This window comes from Camelina sativa, chromosome 5, assembly GCF_030686135.1.
Source record: "Camelina sativa cultivar CO46 ecotype springtype chromosome 5, ASM3068613v1".
Classification (NCBI taxonomy): Eukaryota; Viridiplantae; Streptophyta; class Magnoliopsida; order Brassicales; family Brassicaceae; genus Camelina; species Camelina sativa.
Window position 1 is genome coordinate 32,362,146 of NC_141884.1, and position 20,543 is coordinate 32,382,688.

Genomic DNA, 20,543 nt, shown 5'->3' on the forward strand with positions numbered 1-20,543 from the left:
TCATCTTAGGTTGTTCTTCATATTAATTCTTGATTGATCACCTAGAATTAATACTTTAGGAAAATAAATTGATATGAGAATATAATTGATTTTCCTGACAAAAACCTTTTGATGAGCAAAATTATTTCTTGCAAAGAGATTTGATTTAATAATTTTGTGAACAATCTAAACCTGATTTTATTGCTGATTTTTAACCTAGAATTTTACAAAGAGATTTGAATTTTCTGGTTTTAAATTTAGATATTATTTGCAGTGAGAACTGATTTAATTTACAAAACTGTTTAGAGTTCTAGATCTGTTCTTAATTGATTGAATCCTAATTTATTGATTGATTTAATATTTCATAATTTCCTGAGAAATTCCCTAGGCCTAGCTTTTTAATCTTCTGAATTTACAACAACTTTTATTTAATATTTTGCATTGCTTTTATTTTAATTCAATTTAATATGTTTAGCAAAATTGAAAAACTCTATAATCCATTGTGTAGTCTTTAGTCCTTGTGGAATTCGACCCCTAAGTACTGCAGTGATCTCTTAATTTGAGAGAGTAGCTCTAGGGTAAATTTGAGCATATCAGTAAGCTTTAGAACCTTACAGTGGTCCCATATATATGAAGAATTTAAAGCTGACAACACTATTTCCGCTCTACCTGCACCATTAATAACCGGAAGCACCTGCCTAAAATCTCCTCCAAAAACTACATCTTTTCCTCCAAAAACCTTGTTGTGGATGTTCCCAATAATATCACAGAAGCTTTTATCCATAGACTCAAAACAATACTTACTCATCATTGGTGCTTCATCCCAGATAATCAAAGATGCTTCTCTAATTAAATCAGCTAGATCAGAATTAGGGTTGATATTACACATGCTATACTCATCAGGATTCAAGGGAATTGCAAACCTTGAATGTGCAGTCCTACCACCATCTAATAACAACGAAGCAATTCCACTTGATGCAACATTAAGCACAATCTTTCCTCTTGATCTAACTGCAGCAGATAGAGTCTTCCATATGAACGTTTTTCCAGTTCCCCCAAAACCGTAGACAAAGAAAACACCACCGAGATTATTAAACACTGCCCCAGTTATCTCATCATATATAGCTCTTTGCTCAGTTGTTAGCTGTTGTATCCAGTTATCGTGTTTTTCTTGCTCAAATTGTCGGTTGTAATTCATCTCATCAACAATTAAACGGTTGGAGTTATCAATCACTTCTCTAGATGGCTGCGGGAAGTTATCTATTTCAGCAAGCGATCTACCATTTCCCAACATTAGCTTCTCAATTTCTAGCAAAGTATAATTCCTCTTATCAGCATCATTTAAATTTAGGTCTGTTGGAAACAAAACAAAAAAGTCACGGTTAGTAGCAGTGAGTATATGAAAAAAGACCTGAAAAAAGCACGGTTAGTAGCAGTCATTAACTTGCCTGGATTATTATACTCTTCTCGTTTATTGCTCTCAATATCTTCTGAAAGTAGATGCCAAGTCTGTTCCCACACATATTCTGGTCTTGATAGAGCATTATCAAGAAGCATCATACAGAAGAAATCACGCAAATAATATCCAAAACCCCAAAAACTTGCATCCACCAAACTATCAATATATATTTGGTCATCGTCTAGAATACCGCGAGCATAGCATGCCTCTTTGAATGTTTTATAAACGACTCCTTGATATGTTTTAATATCATCAAAACATGTTGGACCTCTAACAATGTTTAATAGGACTCTCAAGAAATATAAAGCTTCTAACTTCCTGGGTACATAATTGATCCTTCCTAATGCAAAACCTCTAACCATCTTTTTAAACTGTTTGTTTTTCCCTTCCCAAGTAAAATAAGCAGGTATCTCTGCATATTTGAGGTTTCTAGCGAAAGTGTTGTTTTTACCAACTGCATTTCTCCTATTTAAAGACAACCAAGCCATAAACTGAGAATCTTCATTAAGGGTCCGCTCTAGAACATCTTCTATATCATCATCTGAGTCAAAATAACATGGTTGCTCACCTTCTAGATGAAATGATAGTCTCTGAACTGGTGTTGTTCGATACTGAATAGGAAATTTAAAAATTCTCCATATAGCTTCAGAGGCTGAAACATATCTAAAAAAAAAAACAGAAAAGCATATATATAATCAAAAATTACTCAATAGCGTTTTTATTTAAATTTGTCAACACAAATTCGTAACTCACCTGCAATCGAAGAAATCTTTGATTTCATTCTTTTTCTTTTCGTTTGAATTTGAGCCATCACCAGTTGAAGATTGATCCTTGTTTGATGGCTCAACTACTACAACAACACGATCCGGTCCTTTGTTCACATACTTGAACAAATACTTTATAGAACCATTTTGATTGCACCATTCCACATTAATATGAGCTTGATAACGCATAGACAACTTCTCATTATAAGGTACAACATACCTATTGTCACACCTAATACCATTTTTCTCAACATAACGTGTATCATCACGTCTCCTGTAGACGGGATAACCGTCGCTATTGACTTTAGTAATGTTTTCAAATGGTTTTGGAAAGCATTTAGAACACTTACCATCCACCATGCATGGAGAATTGGTATTAGCTGCACCACACGGTCCGTGTATCATGGTATCCTTGATAATTTCATAAAGTTCCGGATTTTGGTCTTTATCTGGAATCTCAGCACATATAATTTTGTCAATGTCATCAGCTGTTGGTAGTTTACTTTTGGCTTCCATAAACAGAATAATGTGAGCATGTGGGAGACCTCTTTTCTGGAACTCAATTGTGTACATAGCTGCAAACGTAAAAATTCACACAAAATCAATCCATTTCAACATAAAAGATGATAAATTTAATGTATATATTCAACCGTACCTGCTACTGTTTTCCCAAGCATATGCTTTACTGTGAGATCATTCATTAGTGACTCTAGCTTTATCTTGAAAATCCTCGCTATTATGTCTGGTCTATCCTCCGCAGTTAAGCCTCTCTTTTTTACATACCTTGTTATCTCCGGTCACTTAAGGTTACATGTAAATGTTATGAACAAATCCGGGAAGCCATAATGCTTACAAATCGCCATAGCATCATAATATTGTTGCACCATATAGCGAGGTCCTCCTGTGAAAGAAGATGGAATATTGACTTGTTTACCTTGTTCATTCATTGATGTAGTTCCACCTTCAGCTGCTTTCTTAATTGAGTTGTAATTCTCACAACGCAGTTTAGACTGATTGAACTTAATGTAAGATAACCTGTGTGATTCAACTGCCGAGAAGGAATCCACAAAAAACTGTTGAAATAATCTCTTTGACCGTAAAAGAGTATCACATTCATTTTCCCTCTCTTGAATACGAAAAGCAAACCACTGTCTCATACTGATACACTTTTTCTTGTTCTTGTTGTTAATTCCCGTAAAAGCTTTCTCTATCCCAGGCCTCCAACCATCTTCACCATAACACAGAATTAGAGGGTACTGTAGTGCTAAATAGGAAGGGTGGATTTCGCTAATACGGTTAAGAAGACCACTATTCTTGTCCTCAATAATTATATCACGTTGTGGCATTTCCTTACGAAAGTCACCTGGTATTATAGCTGCAATTTCTGATGCTACGGGTGCGCTTAAAGTACGTCCATCCATTCCAACTCTATCACTGATTATCCGCATGTGAAATGGCTCTTCACTCTTACTTGCAATCCTATCTCTAGCTGCCCGGAAATGAGTAACATAGGGATTCACATCATCTAACATCTTCATCAAGGCCTCAATGATTTTTTTATTGATTTTGCTTTTTCCTCCATCCTTTGAATTGTTTTTACCCTTGCTGCATGATAAGTTTAATATACACGAATTAGCAAATTGAGAATATTCATAACGTTTATGAAACACTGGCTTTTACTTAAGTTTAAACGCATATATAATGTCAATGTATTAGTTACCTTATTACAGTTGCTCTATTATTGACTTCGTTTTCCGTATCAACAATATAAAGTTGGAAATACTTAGCATAATCACCAGGTTCAGGCGTAAGACTTCCTATCAAATGGTAGTTTACACCATGTAATCGAAACATATTAGGTCCCTTACCCTTTGGAATAGATCGATCTACTCTTCCACCAAGAGAAGTCATAGCAAACAGCATATTATAAATCCGACTATTCTCTCTGTAATTTCTGCTCAGCTGATCATCACCAGTAAGTAGTCTTCTTAATATGTCCGGTGATTGTTTCAAAAATGGTAGTTTCACTGTCCCTTGTCCACAGCATAATGAAAAAGTAGGATCCTTGCGAGACCTTCGTTTGCCAAGACGTTCATCAAACCACATGTATGCACCACAATACTTACACTTGTATGTAGGATCTCCATGATCTAGATATCCTGTAGAAAAACGTTTTGCAATAGTAAATTCGAAAAAAAACTCAAATATTAGAAAATAACTATTTCAAAAGTTTCGAATTACCTTGTTTTTGTGTCGTGTTTTTCTTCTTTGCTTTTTGTTTGGAGGGTGGCCTTCCTCTGGGTAACTTAGCTTTGACAGGTGACTTTGTTTTAGGGGTGGTCTGTATTTCTTCATGTCCTATTGAGTTTCCAGAGACATTATCATCCTCACTACTACTTTCATTGTAATATTGTTCCAGAGTTTCATCTTCATCCTCTATGAAGAGCAACTTTGTTAATATATTTAAAAAATATGTTTATAGATTATAAGTATAACCAAGTAATGAAAACTGCTAAGTTACCGTCTAGTGTCTGAGACCATAATGCAGCAGCAAATTCTTCATCTAAGTTTCTTTTTGATGATCCGATGTTTGGAATTAGAGATGCATTTCGAGGCTGTTTGGTTGTATTTGAACTTGTTCCTACACATGACCGACCTTTTCATGCAATCATAAAATGTATTATGCACAATTTTACCAATAAGTACCCTTTCAAATGTAACTTTTGAACATTTGCGAATAATCTTCTATCTCTAAATGTAAATAACATTAACAAAGGCTGTAATCAAATTGTCTTACCGTATATTGTCTCAGACGACAATGCAGCTGCAAATTTTTTGTCTAAGTTTGTAATCCTTGATGATTACTCTGAAATGGACCAAAATGGAAAGTCGTTGTATTTGAAATGGTACTAAGTCCTGATCCACCTTTTAAAAAAAATTTAACCATGTTTTGTGTTCAGTTAGACAATAAGTACTACAAAGTGTAAAGAAACCATATTTATATAATAGTTTTATTTAAATAATGGCAGAAGAAGGACGCATATTTGGAACCAAGAAGTCCATTCTGGTCCTTGCAGACATATTAGTGTTGCTGTATGTGAAAGTGTGTGATGCAGTTGAACACATTGAATCATTCATAAGTCTGGTTGAGGTCAGCTGAGAGCCTTGTCATTATAAAGTAAGAAGTAAGTTTAAATAAAAGTACCATATAGATATTGAGGATGCGTACTTCATATATAATATTTTGCTTTCAATTTATGCTTACTTGAAGGTGTGTCTTTTCGTTTGGGTCCTATTGACTGGTATGTGATATCAAAGATTGAAGCTCCTGAAATGACAAAGTAAGAGATTGTGCTTCAAGACATATGAAAAATACCAATGTTTAAATAAAATTCAATGTGTTGCTAACGATAATCCTCACCACTATGACCATCTGTAGGTGTAGTAGGATTGAGTTGGTGATTGTTAAGAGGAGTTTGGTTGTTTGCTTCATATCTGCTGGGTAAGTTGGTTATGTCTCGTAAGACGTTTCCAAAAACTTGATTTAGAGGACATGAATTTGATTCAGTCAGTTGAGCAGTCTGTCTATTTAAATTTGTAGGGGTGATTAGACGCATCTTCTTTGTAGGCTGTGATACTTCTTTTCCGAGAGAACTCACAATTGGCTTCTGCATAGACGGTATTGTACAATGGCTCTCTTCACATACAATGATTGGGGTTCTTTCATCATTTACTTTTTTCCCTGATCTATGACGTTTTGTATTTTCTGTGTGAGAATTCTCAACTTCCATGGGCACTGAAATCTTTGTCTTCTTCTTCATGTTTTCTGAAAATGTTTGCAGGATTGTAGATTGATTGACGATATAGAGCTCAAACAATAGCAAGGCAACCAAAAAGCAATAGCAAAAAAGGTAAGAGTATATGTCGTATGATATGTTGTGATCCTGACATCAAGTTTTCACGCAATCATAGTAAATCGTAGTAAATACTTATATGTGATCATTTTTGATATCTTAACTTTTATTTAGTAACGTAATATGGTAAGTAATAATTGTTTAACGCAATCTAGTTAACATAGTCAAAACTTATTGTACTCTAAATAATTTTTTCGTTTATTAGTAGCAATATAAAAGTTATATACGTTGTGGCCAAAGTTGCTGCTTTTATTCAGGCGTGAGATTTTTAAATTTTTAATTATTGAACTGAATATGACTGGAGTTTTTTAACAAATGTATTTTTCTTCACTTAATTTTCAGACTGTAAAACATAGTTACGGCCAGGTTTTGAGTTTGTGATCAAGTCGTCAGGTTTCACCAGGTTAGTAATTTTATGATTATGTACTGTTAAACTTAATAATGCCATAGAGTCATTAAACATATCACACCATATAAAAGTTTTTCAACACTTCAAATATTTTTTTAGATTTTCTATCATATAATTAAAAAATTTAAACAAACTGATTTTGTCACATCATGCTTATAAAGCTAAAACTTTATCGGGAAATAAATTAATTAATCGCCATTTATTTTATTATTCAAGAAATAGAATCATAAAGTAACAAACCAAAATCTTAAACTTTCAAATCCAGAAATAAAGTGTAAATAAAACTCAACTAAAAAAGCATAAAGAAACGGCGATGGATAAACGACATGCAATCTCTGGTTGCACCTTTCTAACACCTACTTCTCAGTCTTGATGTGCACTCCCGTAATCTTCTTTGCTTGGTTGTTTTTCCCATTAGATTTCATGATACCCTTCCCCTCTCTTTGATTGACATTGGAACCTTCACAATCCGCGAGTCCTTCATGCTCGATGATTTCATCTTGTGTGTCCACGTCTGAGGCTGCAAGACACAGCTTCTTGGTTGTGGATGATTGCTCAGCAGACTCCACAATGAGAGATTATAAACGCTTGGATGATGGTGTATTATTTTCAGTTCCATCTTGACTGCTAGTTAGCATTAGTTGACTCTATCAAATAGTAAAACATCATGAAATAGCTTAATTAGAGACTGAAAAACTTAGAGTTGAAAATTCATTTTAATTTACAGATATAATATTAAATAGGACCTGGTCGCCGGATACAATAGAGTCCGGATTGATTGTTTCCTGAGAGTCAAGCATGCTTTCCTCTCCCAACGAACCATCATTCAACAACACTTTTGCAACCTTGTAAGAGTCCTTTCCATCCCAAATGTTTGCCTTCTCAACAGATACCAGAAAGAGGTATGTCTTCCCAATGACATTGTTGATTGGATCTGGCAAGTTCTCTGGGTCTGCAATCTATTTTGTTCATAATAAAATTAATAATTAATCTTAAATCTACAACGAAAGTAAAAGTGCAAATTCTGTAGATCAAATACCTCAGCCAGTGATCCATTTAAGAGAGCTTTGGCGCTTTGGGTAATGATTTTTTCAGCTGCACTGTCAAACAACAAACACTTGGTCTCACCAGTATTATCCATGACCTTGACATATATCATGTACCTAAAATTGTTTTTTTCTCTACGTTAATGGCGATTGAAGTAGAGCTAAAAATAGTACTTAACAAAAAAGTATGAATCATACCTAGCATCAACATAGGTTACAATGGATTTGCAATGGTCACACCAAAACTTTTGTTTCGTTTCACTGGTCACTTTTTCATTGGCGGATGGATAGATATGAGTAACCTTTTTGTTACAATTTCTGCAACTATAATAGTACCACGACCAATCTGTATCAATTGCATAGATGGTGCACAACAACCTTGCCTTACCAGTCTGAAATATTTTTAGGCATATTTGATGGTTAATATAATGTTAAGTATTAGAACATTATTGTATTGATTAAATATTAGTTGTTATGGATACCTCTTGAGAATTGAGTAGTTCTGATATGGTTTTCCTAGAAAACTGATCACTCTGGACAGCAGTATATGCTACAATCTGGTTGTTTGGTACATTCTTGCGGAAGGTAAGAGCCAGACCATCGTTTGGAAGGCTGAATTAAAACAGAAAAATTGTTAAAGAACTCCAATCATATTCAGTTCAATAATTAAAAATTTAAAAATCTCACGTCTGAATAAAAGCAGCAACTTCAGGATAGGGAGGGTTGATAAACACTTGGGAAACATTGTAAGAATTAGATAAACTCACAATTCCTGAAAAACATGCCCCGCAATTTGATTAGTAGACTCTTATCATATTACCAAGAACAATATGATTCACATCTTACATTTATTATCTACAATTTGACACCAACATGATTAATAAGGAAGCATACCTTTATAGTTTTTGACTTTCGCAAATCTGATCACAAATATCACCATTACTCCATTAGCTTCCTGGCAAGCCTTAAATACTTGTTCGGCATGTGAACCCCACAGTGTGACAGGTAGCCTTACATCCCTGTATAAGAATTGATATGATAAATAAATAAAAGTTTACTGACTACCAAACATGTACACCGCAAGTCATAATTTTTAAAACACAACTTACTTTTCATCTCTCAACTCGAAATCCAACTTATTATTCGGCTTGTTATTAGTTTCCTTAAGCTCCAGTTCTCCTATGTTAACAACTTGTCCGATTGCATCTACAAAACAAATATTATTTTCATAAATAGTAGGAGATACATCGATCTGATCATATACTTGTTAAGAAAATATATACTTACCAACTAACATACACGGATTAATTTCCTCATTCAAGATTGGCTCAAACTTAGCAAGAGTCAAGTAGTTGGATTCAGATATATTCTCACAACGTGAGACAACAGTGCTAGTTTGGAATCCAATCTTGTACAAATGATTGGTTGGACGAAACTGACCAGTTGCATGAGTAAGCCCGAAAGTTTCAATTAACTTCCACTCACCAACTCGAACATGAGGAGCAAAACGCAAAACTAAATCCTTCTTCACGCTTGCATGTATTTTGATACCCTAATATATTTATGAAAGATTATCAGGGTTACACATATACCATGAAAATTATCGTTAAAAGTTATAATGTAGAGTAATGACCTGTGTATCTGCAAGGACCATCTCTAATGTTTCTCCTGTTTGGACAGTGTATTGGCGCCATGAATGCAAGATTTTGACTTGGATCCTCCAAAACCACTTCCTCAACCAGGTATTTTTTTTTTTTACTATTGCAAGATTGGAGCAACTCAAGTATCTTCCTCTTAGTTGTACATTAACCTCTCTTGAAACGCTATTAAACAGGCCCGACTCAATCATTGGCCAATCACTATTCTCACTAATGACAAGGAACCCTATAAACAGGCCCGACTCAATCATTGGCTTATTGCATGACTGGAGTAACTCAAGTGTCAAGTCTCTTCTTCACGGACTGTCATAAACAAATGCCCATAAATCAAACTATTATTAACTAAAAGAATTAAATAAATACTTTAGAATCATGAACGTAAATATCTATGCTATGTAATTTTATAAATAGTTTTATTTTTAATATTTCCAAATGACTCTATTTTAATATATAGAGAAAATTTTTATTCAAATTTAAAATGCATTTAAGAAAATAATCAAAGTCGCCTTGGTCTACTGGTATAGGGATGTAAGTATCGCCACCTTAATTCGAGTAGTATTGGTCAAGAGAGTTCAATATTTAACATGGTTTCCACCGATTCTAGAAGATTAGTCTTTGGACAGAAATTTTAAAACTCTAAATTTCCAAATTCTAGATATTATAATAAAATGAGTTTGTGTTTTCTTAGTGGATTAAAGAGGATGATAATAAGAAAAAATGTGCTTAGCAAATATGACAGTAGAATTTTTTTTTTTTGTCAACCAAACTTTAAAATTAGAAAATGACTCCTAAATTGGTTGCCCAAACCGGGGGATAAGAGTTTACAAAATATAATTCTGAAATTAAGGATCTCGAAGAACGAGCAAGACAATTTGCCCTCACATTTGACGTACGCTGAATCCTGGTAAGAGTGAATGCGGGGAGAGATGATCTGATGGAGCTGAAATCATCTAGCAGATTGGAGAAAGCGGGTCATTCATCTGAGGACTGCACCATCGCCACTAACTCTGCATAGTCTATCTCATAATCTTGACAGGTAACGCCAACAGCCAGGAGAGATTCCATAGCCTAAATCAACGCTTGTAACTCCGAGTGGAGGGGTGAAGGACTTCGTCGAAGGCAACATGCTCCCAAAACTACCATCGTATCCTCACCATTGCAGTACCACCAACCTAGCCCCATAAAACGATCTGAACCCTTCAAGGATCCATTAATCTGACATCGGGAAGAAGGTTCCGAGACTTCCTGGGATTCCGAAGGATCCTAGACTCCAGAAGAGAAGGACTTGGGCTCCTCCCACAACAATTTATCATTAGTTGCCTGATTAATAACTTCGATTGGCTCTGTCTCTGTACCCTGGAAAACTTTTTTATTTCTATCCTTTCAAATTGACCATAAAATCCAAGGTAGCCGATAACATATATCTGAAACATCCGATGAGATGACGCCCGCCAGAATATAAAATCTAAATTCGAATACACTGATTCTTAGGAGAAACCGTCGGGAAGTAGCAACACAGGGACAAATTCCAGAGTAGAATTTTTTTTTTTTAAGTGAGAAAAATTGTAAGCTTGCCTCAAAAAAAAAACTCTCTAGGTTTAGATATTAAAAGTACAAAAGGATAATTACCAAAAGAAAAGTACAAAAGATTGGGCCTTTAATAAAAACCTAAACATGTAATTAAAAAATAAAATCAGTTTGGGCCCTTGAAAATATCAAACCTAAATATGCAATAAAAAAACCTAAACATGTTGTAGCAGCCGCATACATGTAAACCTAAACATGTTGTAGCAGCGGCTATTTTCATCACTAGCCGCAATCCTTGTTGAAATATTTTTGCTTAGTTCAACTTCCACAGGAATCTTGGCCTCACCCATTATTAAGTATGGGATATTAAGTATGGGATTTAGTTTGAGTTTTCGTTCGTTGCCAATGGATCTACAAACCTCAGAGGCTTCCAGAGTCCACGAAGCTAGCTACAAACCAGGGCCGGCTCAATTATTTTTGGGATCTTGTACTCAATTTTAACTTTTTCCAGAAACTAGGGTTATATTTGTAACATTTAAAACTTTAAGACCCTAAATCTTAAAGAAAAAATCACAAAAATCTGGAGACATGGTGCTTTTGCACCGTCTGCACTGCTTCTAAGCCGGGCCTGCTACAAACACCAGATAGTCATCATCAACATGCCAAAAAAACCCATGACCTAGATTTGATTTTTATATATAGGTTATTCGATCTTGATTTTTTTTCTTTCTGTTTTTGTCGATGAACAGTGACGTAATTGTTTCCAAATTAATTGCTCTCTTTATCGCCTTGATCCTCTCAAGCCACTGCTCCAATTAGAGAGCCACTTGCTCTCGGATCCATATAATCCTCTTCTCTTCCACGAGACAGGTTCTGAGTAGGGTTGGCAATAAATATGTTGTAATCTTTGAAAAGGAAAAAGTCTAGAAGTTTAGTCATTCACCATTCATGTATAGCTTAAAAGCTCCAACCCTTGAGTCTAGAATAGTAGTCACTTAGTTTCATCTAACTACCTAGCTTAAGAGTTTCAAGAACCTTTATGATCTTACACAAATCTTATTCCACTTTTGATTTACTAGAAACATTATTTAAGACAAACATATGATCATTTAGGATCTACAACAACACATCAAAGTCACAACAATAAAGAAGAAAACACAAAGTTCACATAATAAAGTACACAAAAACAACCACTTGGCATGAGCTAGAGAACATAGACTTGGCATAGAGAACATCGACTTGGCATGAGCTAGAGAGCCAGTATGTCCGTTACTGAGGATAGAGAACACCGACTTGGCATGAGGTAGAGAGCCAGTATGTCCGTTACTAAGGATAGAGAACATACACTTGGCATGAGCTAGAGAGCCTCGGAATCATAAGGAGTCCTCTGAGGATGACAGATTCATTGTTTGAATCTTTTTCCACATACAGAGTGAGTCTCCTGAGGACTGGTGAGTTCTCAAGTAAGTAACTCAGTAATTCCATCTCCATCGCTTCCCCTTCCAATGGCGATTCTATCTCAACATACTCGAGAGATGATAGGAGAGCCCAAGGTCTAGTCGAAATACGAGTATTATCCTTTAGAAATGTAGCAGATTCCTAATATTAAAACCAAATGATGTTATTATGATTATAGATACTTTCCCCATTTGCATTAAGTTTTAAGTAAAGAATCCTGACCACAACAAGAGATTTGACATTCGGGCATCTCTCAAGAAAGACTGGCAACATTTCCCAGCTGTGGTTGTAGAAGTAGACACTCAAGCAAGATAGGTTACAAAACAAGGGCAGCAGTGCACATCTTGAGTACTCATAAATGACCTACAACAACCACATGCACCAGGGAAAAAAACAAAAAAAAAAAAAGTTAGACAAACTTGTTAGAAGAATTAAAATTAAAAATTAAAAATTAAAAGAACGAAATCAACATGTTACCTCAAGAGTACTTGGAGAGAGTATCATGTTTTTGACATTAGAAATCGCCACAAGAAAATTCCTAATCATGCTTCTCTTCGGTATATCCATCGGATCGAACTTCTTCCCAAAGCAGAAGTTAAACTGAACATCAATATCCGCCTCTTCAAGTGAGTTCATATTACCTAGTATGAAACTCGCAGTCAAATGATCAGAGAGTTGAAGATCTTCAAGCATAGGAGCATCTATGGAAACCATTAGATCTTCATGAGGACCCGTAAAAGTTGAGCCGTTGTAAGCTTTAAAGAAACCAAGCTCTTAGACTTGTAAAGTGTTGGAGGTATCGGCACTTCACCCCACGACAAAGCAAGGTGCTGAACTTTTCGCTTAACAACAGTGTTGATCCATCGGGTGAGATTAGCGTTATCAGTCTCCTCGTCCACATCGCCACCCAGATCAGTATGGTAACGTAACTTAAACATTTTTATGGACGACTCACCATTGTTAAAGCTCAAGAAGCTATCGTAAAACCCGCAACTTCATCGTATTCCGTGAAATCACGACAGTCCAGGTCCAGACCAGGAACATACCTCCAGAGATGTCTCCATTGGCTTGATAAGGTACTAGTCTTGACCACATATTTTGTCGGAAGATGCAAGAGAAGATGACATAGCAAAGATTCTGGCAAATTTCTTAGCCAGTCATCAACTTCAGCAATTTTACCACCAGAGACTTTGGCACGAACTCGTTTCCCTCCGTCTTCATCACGAGAGACTTTGGCACGAACTCGTTCTACTCCGTCTTCCTCCATGAGAACCTTCAAAATTGTGTAGTAGCGGTAGTGAGTAGGTGTGGTCTGAAATGAAACAATAAATAGTAAACCTAAACCTAACATTACCACTTTAACGGCGTTGCTAGAATGATGACAGAGAAGAACAAAACGGCTGTTTTCACTTTTTTAATATGTCAGAGTATAATATTATTATTTTGGGTCAACTTAGCAGTTACAACATTATAATTTAGACAGAGTTTTAAATGACATTAATTAAACACAATTTTTTTAATAGTAATTGCTTAATTTTTTTAATACAACTTGGGGAAATTGTAATCATATAAAAGTATTATTTCAAAATAGTATTCTTAAACCGAACGGAATGTTTTTACTTTTTAGATAACAAGTGGTAATAGCAGATTTTTAGAGTCTAGCAGAATTGCATAATGTACATGAAACTTGCATAAATGTTTTTAAGTGCTAACATTTAGGAAAATCCAAGGATTTCATTGTCCTCATCTTGTTTAAGCAACCAAGTTACATGGTAATTACGTAGGCTTTTGAAATTTTCAGGAGACTTTAGGGCATGTCCATCAAAGGATTTAACCAAAGTTGCTTTAAACAAATTTTATTATTAATTTTGAAAAAAGTGAAATTAAGAACTTCTTAAGAAACTTTATAATTTCATAGGTCCATTGATGGTTGTTAAATTTAGAATTTTTAAACTTTACTTTTCTATTTTGAAGTACAAATATACCACCTTTTAGTGAAACTAGATGCATTGCCTTCTTGTTCACTGCTTTTTCAAAGGCCGAGCTTTATAATTGGGTGTTAACAAGACCTTATCTTGTCTTGTGAAGCATAGTAGTTGGTTTAGGATTGAGAAATTACATGAATCAGTGATGAAGAGGACAAAGTTTCAGTTGCAGTGAGATATGGAGTGAATCATTCTAAAACGACTCTTTTATCCTGCAAAGAGTAAGAATGATTAAAAGCTGTCACAGATCTAGAATTACACCGAACACATTGTCTGAATTTCACAAAGAAATATGAAAAAAAAGAATGTGCTAGGATAGAAGGAAACAAAAACAAAACACAAAAACTTGAAACTAATCCATTTGCTCAAAGATAATAAGCCAACCAAACTTCTCCTCCCTCGTCTTAAAACAAATTAAAAAAAAAAACTTTTTTTTTAGCCAATCAAAAGTTGACACACACGGGTTTCTAAATGAATCTAAAACATCTTATATAACGATTGATGCTTAGTAAAATTAAGCTGTTTGCATTATTTTTATTCTTTTTTATTATTAGCAAAATTATAAGAAACTTATAAGATGCATTGATGGAGATGAGCTTATATTAGCTTCATATGAATCTTTCATAATTCATGTATTTCAAAATATTTGATATACATTATTTAAAAAGTATTATGAAATACATTAGCAAATTAACAAAAATTAAGAGTAACTAAATCTATTTTTAGTGAGATGTGAATCTATATATTATACATGTTTCACAAGTTATTTTTGAAAATAAACACTTCAAAAAATGAATGGTATCTCTTTCTTATATTATGACTTTTCTTGTTAAACCGTTCATTTTTTTAACTTGTTCTTTTTTAATAATTTAAAAACAAATCGTACGTAAGTTAGCAAAAAATCATGCGCCATCTAAATTTTTATTTTTGATGAGATGTGATCTTTATTATACATTTTATATAATAACTTTTGGAAGTATACATTTTATCAAAGTAAATAGATTATGTATTTTTACGAAATCACGACTTTTCAGGTTAAACCGTTAATTTTAGTTAACTTTTTCTTTTCCAATCATATGCGCCTCGAAAAAGACATACCATATGTACGTTAGAACATAATCACGTGCGCCGTTTGAATATTTATTTTTGGTGAGATATGATCTTTATTATACATTTTTCAAATAATAACTTTTGGGAGTAAATATTTTTCAGTTAAAAATAATGAAGGATGACGTTTTCTTATATCGCTACTTTTTCAGGTTAAATCGTTAATTTTAATAACTTTTTTCTTTTCTAATCATCAGTGCCTTGGAAAAGACATACCATAGTTACCGTTAGCACAGAAGCACATGCGTCGTCTAAATATTTATTTTGGATGATATGTGATCTTTATTATATATTGTAATTTTTGGAAATATACACTTTTATTAAGATAAATAGAAACTTACATAGACTTGCATAAACTTTTTATATTGGTTTAGTTTTGTCTTAGGCTTTCTGGTTTAGCAATTCAACAAAAACAAATATTGCTGGATTCAGATGAATTCAGCTAGATTAACAATTCTTCCAACACCAATTGATACACAAATATATAAGTGTTGGATTAACTATTAGCTAATAATGAATATCTAGATTGGGTGAAGATTTATAAACTGTAAAAAAATTACATCTGGAATGTATTTTTTTTAATTACAAAAATAGATTAGAATAATTTTTTGGATGTATAAAATCATTACACATACAATATATTCTCTTGTATTGATGATCTATATTAATATATGTGTAAGCTAGATTGATTTTGATGTAGCTTTTTTCTTAATTTACAAAATTATCTGAACGGATAATTATCTTCTCTCAAATGTATAACTAAATTGTAATTAAAACTATCAGTGTCTTATTTTAATACTACAAGTTGTTAGCACAAAACTATGTAAATTAACATATAAAATATAATCTTTAGTAAATGTAAACACTAAATATTTTTTTTGATAGCTTATGTTTTATATAATTATTAATTATGTTTGAAAAGTACTACATATATTAACTTCAAATATCATCAAAATTCATCCTTAGTCTTTTACGAGTTCCAAGTTGTTTTGCCAAATAATGTTATTATCTTATGTCTAACTATTATTTAATATAATAGTGGTTTATATCATTTATTTCAACTAAATTTTTTAACGGAGATTCTCAAAAATAGCACCAATTCAAGTTTATTTTCCAAACTTAGCACACATTCTCTTATTTTCCAAACTTAGCACTAAATCTTCTATTTAACATTAAAATATTAAAATATTTTATTAAAATCTCTGTTTCTCTCGACAATGGTTTTTATGATATTGAAATTTGTAAAATCATTTTCACGACGACAAACTCTAATCAGAGACGATGAAGCAGATTATGATGGGGAACGCTCGAGCTTCAAGAGAAATTGATTGATTTGAAATCAGTATAAAAAGAAGATAGTGTGAAAAATAGGGAAGGAAGTTAGGGTGAGTGATTAAGGTGACGAGGATGAACACGATAGGGTTCTAAAATGGGAAATCGTATTACCCAACGGAGATGATTTGACGCCATTGTCTCAATCTATCTAATCTGGGTCTTCTCTTTCTCGGCGCTACAGATTCGATTCACCACCGATGAAACTCGGTTGAGATGGATTGATGGTGTGCCTAGTTAGGCAGATGAATTGTGTCGATGGTTTGTGTGTCATGCTATGCTGCTTTGTATATTTTTTTTTTTGATGAGAAACATTATGAACTATATATCCTGAAATTGTTAAAACATTTTTCCTATTTCACAGTGAACTGTTCTCTCTCAATGTGGCGGACCAGTTTATGATGGCAAATGGAAAGCTTGTTCGTGTACTCATCTTTTTTTTTTTTAAATAGATTTCAAGTCTGTTTGTGCATCTTTCTTTCTTCCAAAGCGTTCTGTTGTTCAAAAGCTTTTCATTGTACATTCTAGCTGCAGATTTTTGCAGTTTTGCCCTTTTGTATATTTCCTGTGGATTGTTCACAGTCTCGGTCTACACACACTATCATAAGTCCATAACTTAGTTTTCTCTCACTCTACTTCATAAATCCATATGCTTTTATAAGTTTGAGAACACCGAACTTGAAGGCACGTCTTAACACATTTATATAAGTTTCTTAATACTTATATAAGAAAGGCATATCTGGGTATAATGATACCACGACAATATGACATGACAAAACAAAAAGGTTTGTTTGTGTTTGTTGCGCATTCCATTGGAACTTCTATCTCTCCCTCTCTGTTTATGATTATTTGTTGATTTTAATATGATTGTTTATGTTTCTTTGTTGTTGATGTTCTTAAGCTGTTTTTGTTGTTTCTCGACGTGCTTTGTGGTTTTTAACTCTTGTAATCCTGTTAACACTGTCAATTGGAGTGTCCTATGATTCTAGTGTTGCTTTGTGATTTATCTTGAGGTTCAACCTTTGATATGTGATCATCTTAGTTTTGTTGTCTTGAAATTCTAGTAATTGGTTCATAGAGATTTACATAAAGTTGAAACATTTATTTGTTTTTAAATTCCTAAAATATCTCAGTTTTACTCTATTTCACCTGAACCAAACTCTTGGCAACAAGAATTGCTATAGTTTCTTAATTGTGTTTAATTCATGAAGAATTACACGAAATTCAGGAAAGATTTCTTGCATTTTATGATGGCTTTCATAAAAAAATTGATTTCAAGATGGCTTTCATAAAAAATATGGATATTGGTAAACACTACTAGGATATGCACAAATCCCCTTACTAATGGAGTCTTTTGATATATTGAGGGAAACTCCAAAAAGATAGTTAGAAACACATTTATTTAAATTTAAGAATAATTCAATAATAAATTATTCTAAGAAGGATTGAATGATGTTTAGGAAGGATCTGTTAAATTCAAGATTGTTTTCATAAAAATAAATAAAAGGATGAGCTATTTAGTATTTGCTAAGATTTGTACTCGAAACCTTTACGAATTGTCTAAAAACCTTTAATAAGCCTGGTTGAAAGAAAATTATTCATAAAGGACGCAGAACAATTGTTAGCACTTTGTTTTAACTGTAACTGAATTTCATGAAAGATTATATGAAATTAAGGAAGGACTTAATGAAATTAAGGAAAGATTTTTTGAATTTCATGATGACTTTCATAAAAAAGTTTAGATATCCTAACATAAGAATATGCCCAAAAATGAAATCATCACCCCTTGCTAATGGACTAATCTTCTAATATTTGACACATTGAAACAAAACACACACAAAAAGAGAGTTAAGAACACATTTATTCAAAATTAGGAAAAATAAATATTCAGGAACATCTCCTTGAAATTCAAGATGGTCTTCAGAAACACAGTGGTTGAAAGATTATATGAAGCTTCTTGTTCCAATCATTAATTACAACAAAAGAACCAAACTGATACATTAAGGAAAAACATAGAAAAAAAATTAAAACTCATTTTTCTAAATTTAGGAAGGATTTCATAATGTTTAGGAAGGATTTCATAATATTTAGGAAGACTTCTTGAATTTTAGGAAGCCTTTCCTAAATATCTAAAAATCTCAAAAACGGTGATGAATAGAACCAGAAGATCCTCCACCAATGTACTCTGCATCATCAACATTATTAGCCCACTCTATAATCGATGAACCGCAAGCCAAAAATGACTATTAAACATGAGTATCACCACCACCATTATTGCCTCAACAACTCTCCTCTTCTTCTCAATGTCTCAAGTATTTCTCACCATTCACTCAAAATTATTCCCTTCATGACAGCATGACAAGGAGCTGCTTGAGGAGTTCCCAGTAGGAAAATACTGAAGTCCAATGTTTCACTACCATCATGATTCAATTTGATAGCGACAAAGAGATCACAATCCAATTTTCAATCATTCAAATCCCACTTCTCACTCTTTTTACCTATTGATCTCAGATCCACGACTCTAAACACATAGAATTGTTGAGTTTCACCTTTAATTCTAGCTTCCATGACATATAGTTTCTACTTTCAAAAGATCAAATTCAGATTAACTACAACAAAAACCCAAATGATGTTTGGTAGATCAAAAGATAGAAAACACACAAACTTTCAAGCTTATTCCTAATCAATCTTGATTCTTTCCTAAAAATCTAGAAACAAACTTACTGACAGATCCATGATTTCAAATAAACCCAAACACATATGCACATAATCCAATACACAAATAAATCAAAGCCATTTCCCTTTAATTGGGAAATTAATGAGATGATGATTAAAAATGACTACAATTGAAAGACGATACATCAGCTTATCACAACCCTAGTTCTATAATTAACTAACCAATTGACAAATGAGTGATTCTCAATTCTATCTCTATAGTGTAGTCAACGATATCTGTAAAGGTGGAGGGATGATTACAGAGAGTGCAAGAGAGATTTTATGAGAGATATGAGGCTACATAGGAGAAGCAAGTGAACGATGGCCGAATGGAGGACGCTACCATGGGAATGATCCTCACCATCTTCTTCCTCGATTCAGCTCAGTGGTGGAGTGGAATCTGTGTGTGTTTGTGAGACGGAGCGGATATGTTTCTTCCGTCGAGAAGGAGGTAACAAAAATATAAAAGATTATAATTATTTTTATTATTTTATAATATATATTAATTCAGTAAATAATGCTACTTTTGGAATATTTCTAAGTGTGTGCTAACTTTGGAAGAAAAACTTAGATGTGTGCTATTTGAGGGTATTTCTCTATATTATTTATGAATTTATTTAATTAATTCATTTTTTCTAGAAACCCTCAGTCCAATAACATATTGGGCAATATTACTAAATGACTATGGATCCAAAAAAAATTAAGAGAATAGCTATATGTGTCATAATGTTTTGGAAAATAATCTTTATAAAAACTATGAAAATTCAAAAATACCCTCAAACAAAAGACAAAGATAGCGTATTGTTATTTGTGAAAAACATGTGATTTAATACAAAAATCATGTTATGTTGATACAAAAAATCATGTTATGTTAAAAGAAACAACGCATCATTTGAAAAAACAAATGTGTTTTTAACACTAGAAATTATGTTTGCAAAAGAGATCACATGTAATTTTAATAAAAAAATATGTAATACAAGAAAGTAATATGTTAAGAGCATCACCAGCGGGAGAACGTATTCACCGTTGCTCAAAGAAAAAAAATTAATATTTTAATATATAACTAATAAGAAACTAACATGTATAGAAAAGGGCTGAAAAATTTCTACACTAAATACCTTAAGCAATGTTCTCTTTCTTTCTCTCTCATTTTTGTATTTTTTTATTAGTTTTTAATAAGAAAATTTAGG

General features: G+C 33.3%; 2 protein-coding genes and 1 pseudogene across 3 annotated transcripts; all 3 read right to left on the reverse strand.

Annotated features, from left to right (window-relative positions):
• Positions 1 to 572: 572 nt before the first annotated feature.
• On the reverse strand, positions 573 to 2,775 carry LOC147944610 (uncharacterized). The gene is made up of 4 exons (XM_087512658.1): positions 2,192 to 2,775; positions 1,428 to 2,101; positions 649 to 1,332; positions 573 to 589 (listed from the first exon to the last, which is right to left on the reverse strand). The coding sequence occupies exons 1-4, from the start codon at positions 2,773 to 2,775 to the stop codon at positions 573 to 575; spliced, it is 1,959 nt and encodes a 652-aa protein (XP_087368784.1).
• Positions 2,776 to 6,881: 4,106 nt separating this feature from the next.
• Positions 6,882 to 9,225, reverse strand: LOC147944611 (replication protein A 70 kDa DNA-binding subunit D-like). The gene is made up of 10 exons (XM_087512659.1): positions 9,205 to 9,225; positions 8,859 to 9,123; positions 8,681 to 8,777; positions 8,466 to 8,590; positions 8,259 to 8,343; positions 8,054 to 8,183; positions 7,770 to 7,963; positions 7,565 to 7,688; positions 7,272 to 7,484; positions 6,882 to 7,088 (listed from the first exon to the last, which is right to left on the reverse strand). The coding sequence occupies exons 1-10, from the start codon at positions 9,223 to 9,225 to the stop codon at positions 6,882 to 6,884; spliced, it is 1,461 nt and encodes a 486-aa protein (XP_087368785.1).
• Positions 9,226 to 11,788: 2,563 nt separating this feature from the next.
• Positions 11,789 to 13,529, reverse strand: LOC147944612 (putative F-box/FBD/LRR-repeat protein At1g66300; annotated as a pseudogene). Its single transcript, XR_015557624.1, has 3 exons — positions 12,692 to 13,529; positions 12,437 to 12,577; positions 11,789 to 12,355 (listed from the first exon to the last, which is right to left on the reverse strand). The product of XR_015557624.1 is annotated as a putative F-box/FBD/LRR-repeat protein At1g66300 (transcript).
• Between the last annotated feature and the right edge of the window lie 7,014 nt (positions 13,530 to 20,543).

What these genes read in the sequence shown, in the direction of transcription:
- LOC147944610 (XM_087512658.1), bottom strand. Translation starts at nt 2,775, where the DNA reads ATGTACACAATTGAGTTCCAGAAAAGAGGTCTCCCACATGCTCACATT. An exon ending in AAAGATTTCTTCGATTGCAG is followed by an intron (nt 2,102 to 2,191) that starts GTGAGTTACGAA and finishes TTTTTTTTTTAG; the next exon opens with ATATGTTTCAGCCTCTGAAG. An exon ending in AGAAGAGTATAATAATCCAG is followed by an intron (nt 1,333 to 1,427) that starts GCAAGTTAATGA and finishes TGTTTCCAACAG; the next exon opens with ACCTAAATTTAAATGATGCT.
- LOC147944611 (XM_087512659.1), bottom strand. Translation starts at nt 9,225, where the DNA reads ATGGTCCTTGCAGATACACAG. An exon ending in GTTGCTGCTTTTATTCAGAC is followed by an intron (nt 8,184 to 8,258) that starts GTGAGATTTTTA and finishes GTTTTAATTCAG; the next exon opens with CCTTCCAAACGATGGTCTGG. An exon ending in CTATTGTATCCGGCGACCAG is followed by an intron (nt 7,089 to 7,271) that starts GTCCTATTTAAT and finishes CTCATTGTGGAG; the next exon opens with TCTGCTGAGCAATCATCCAC.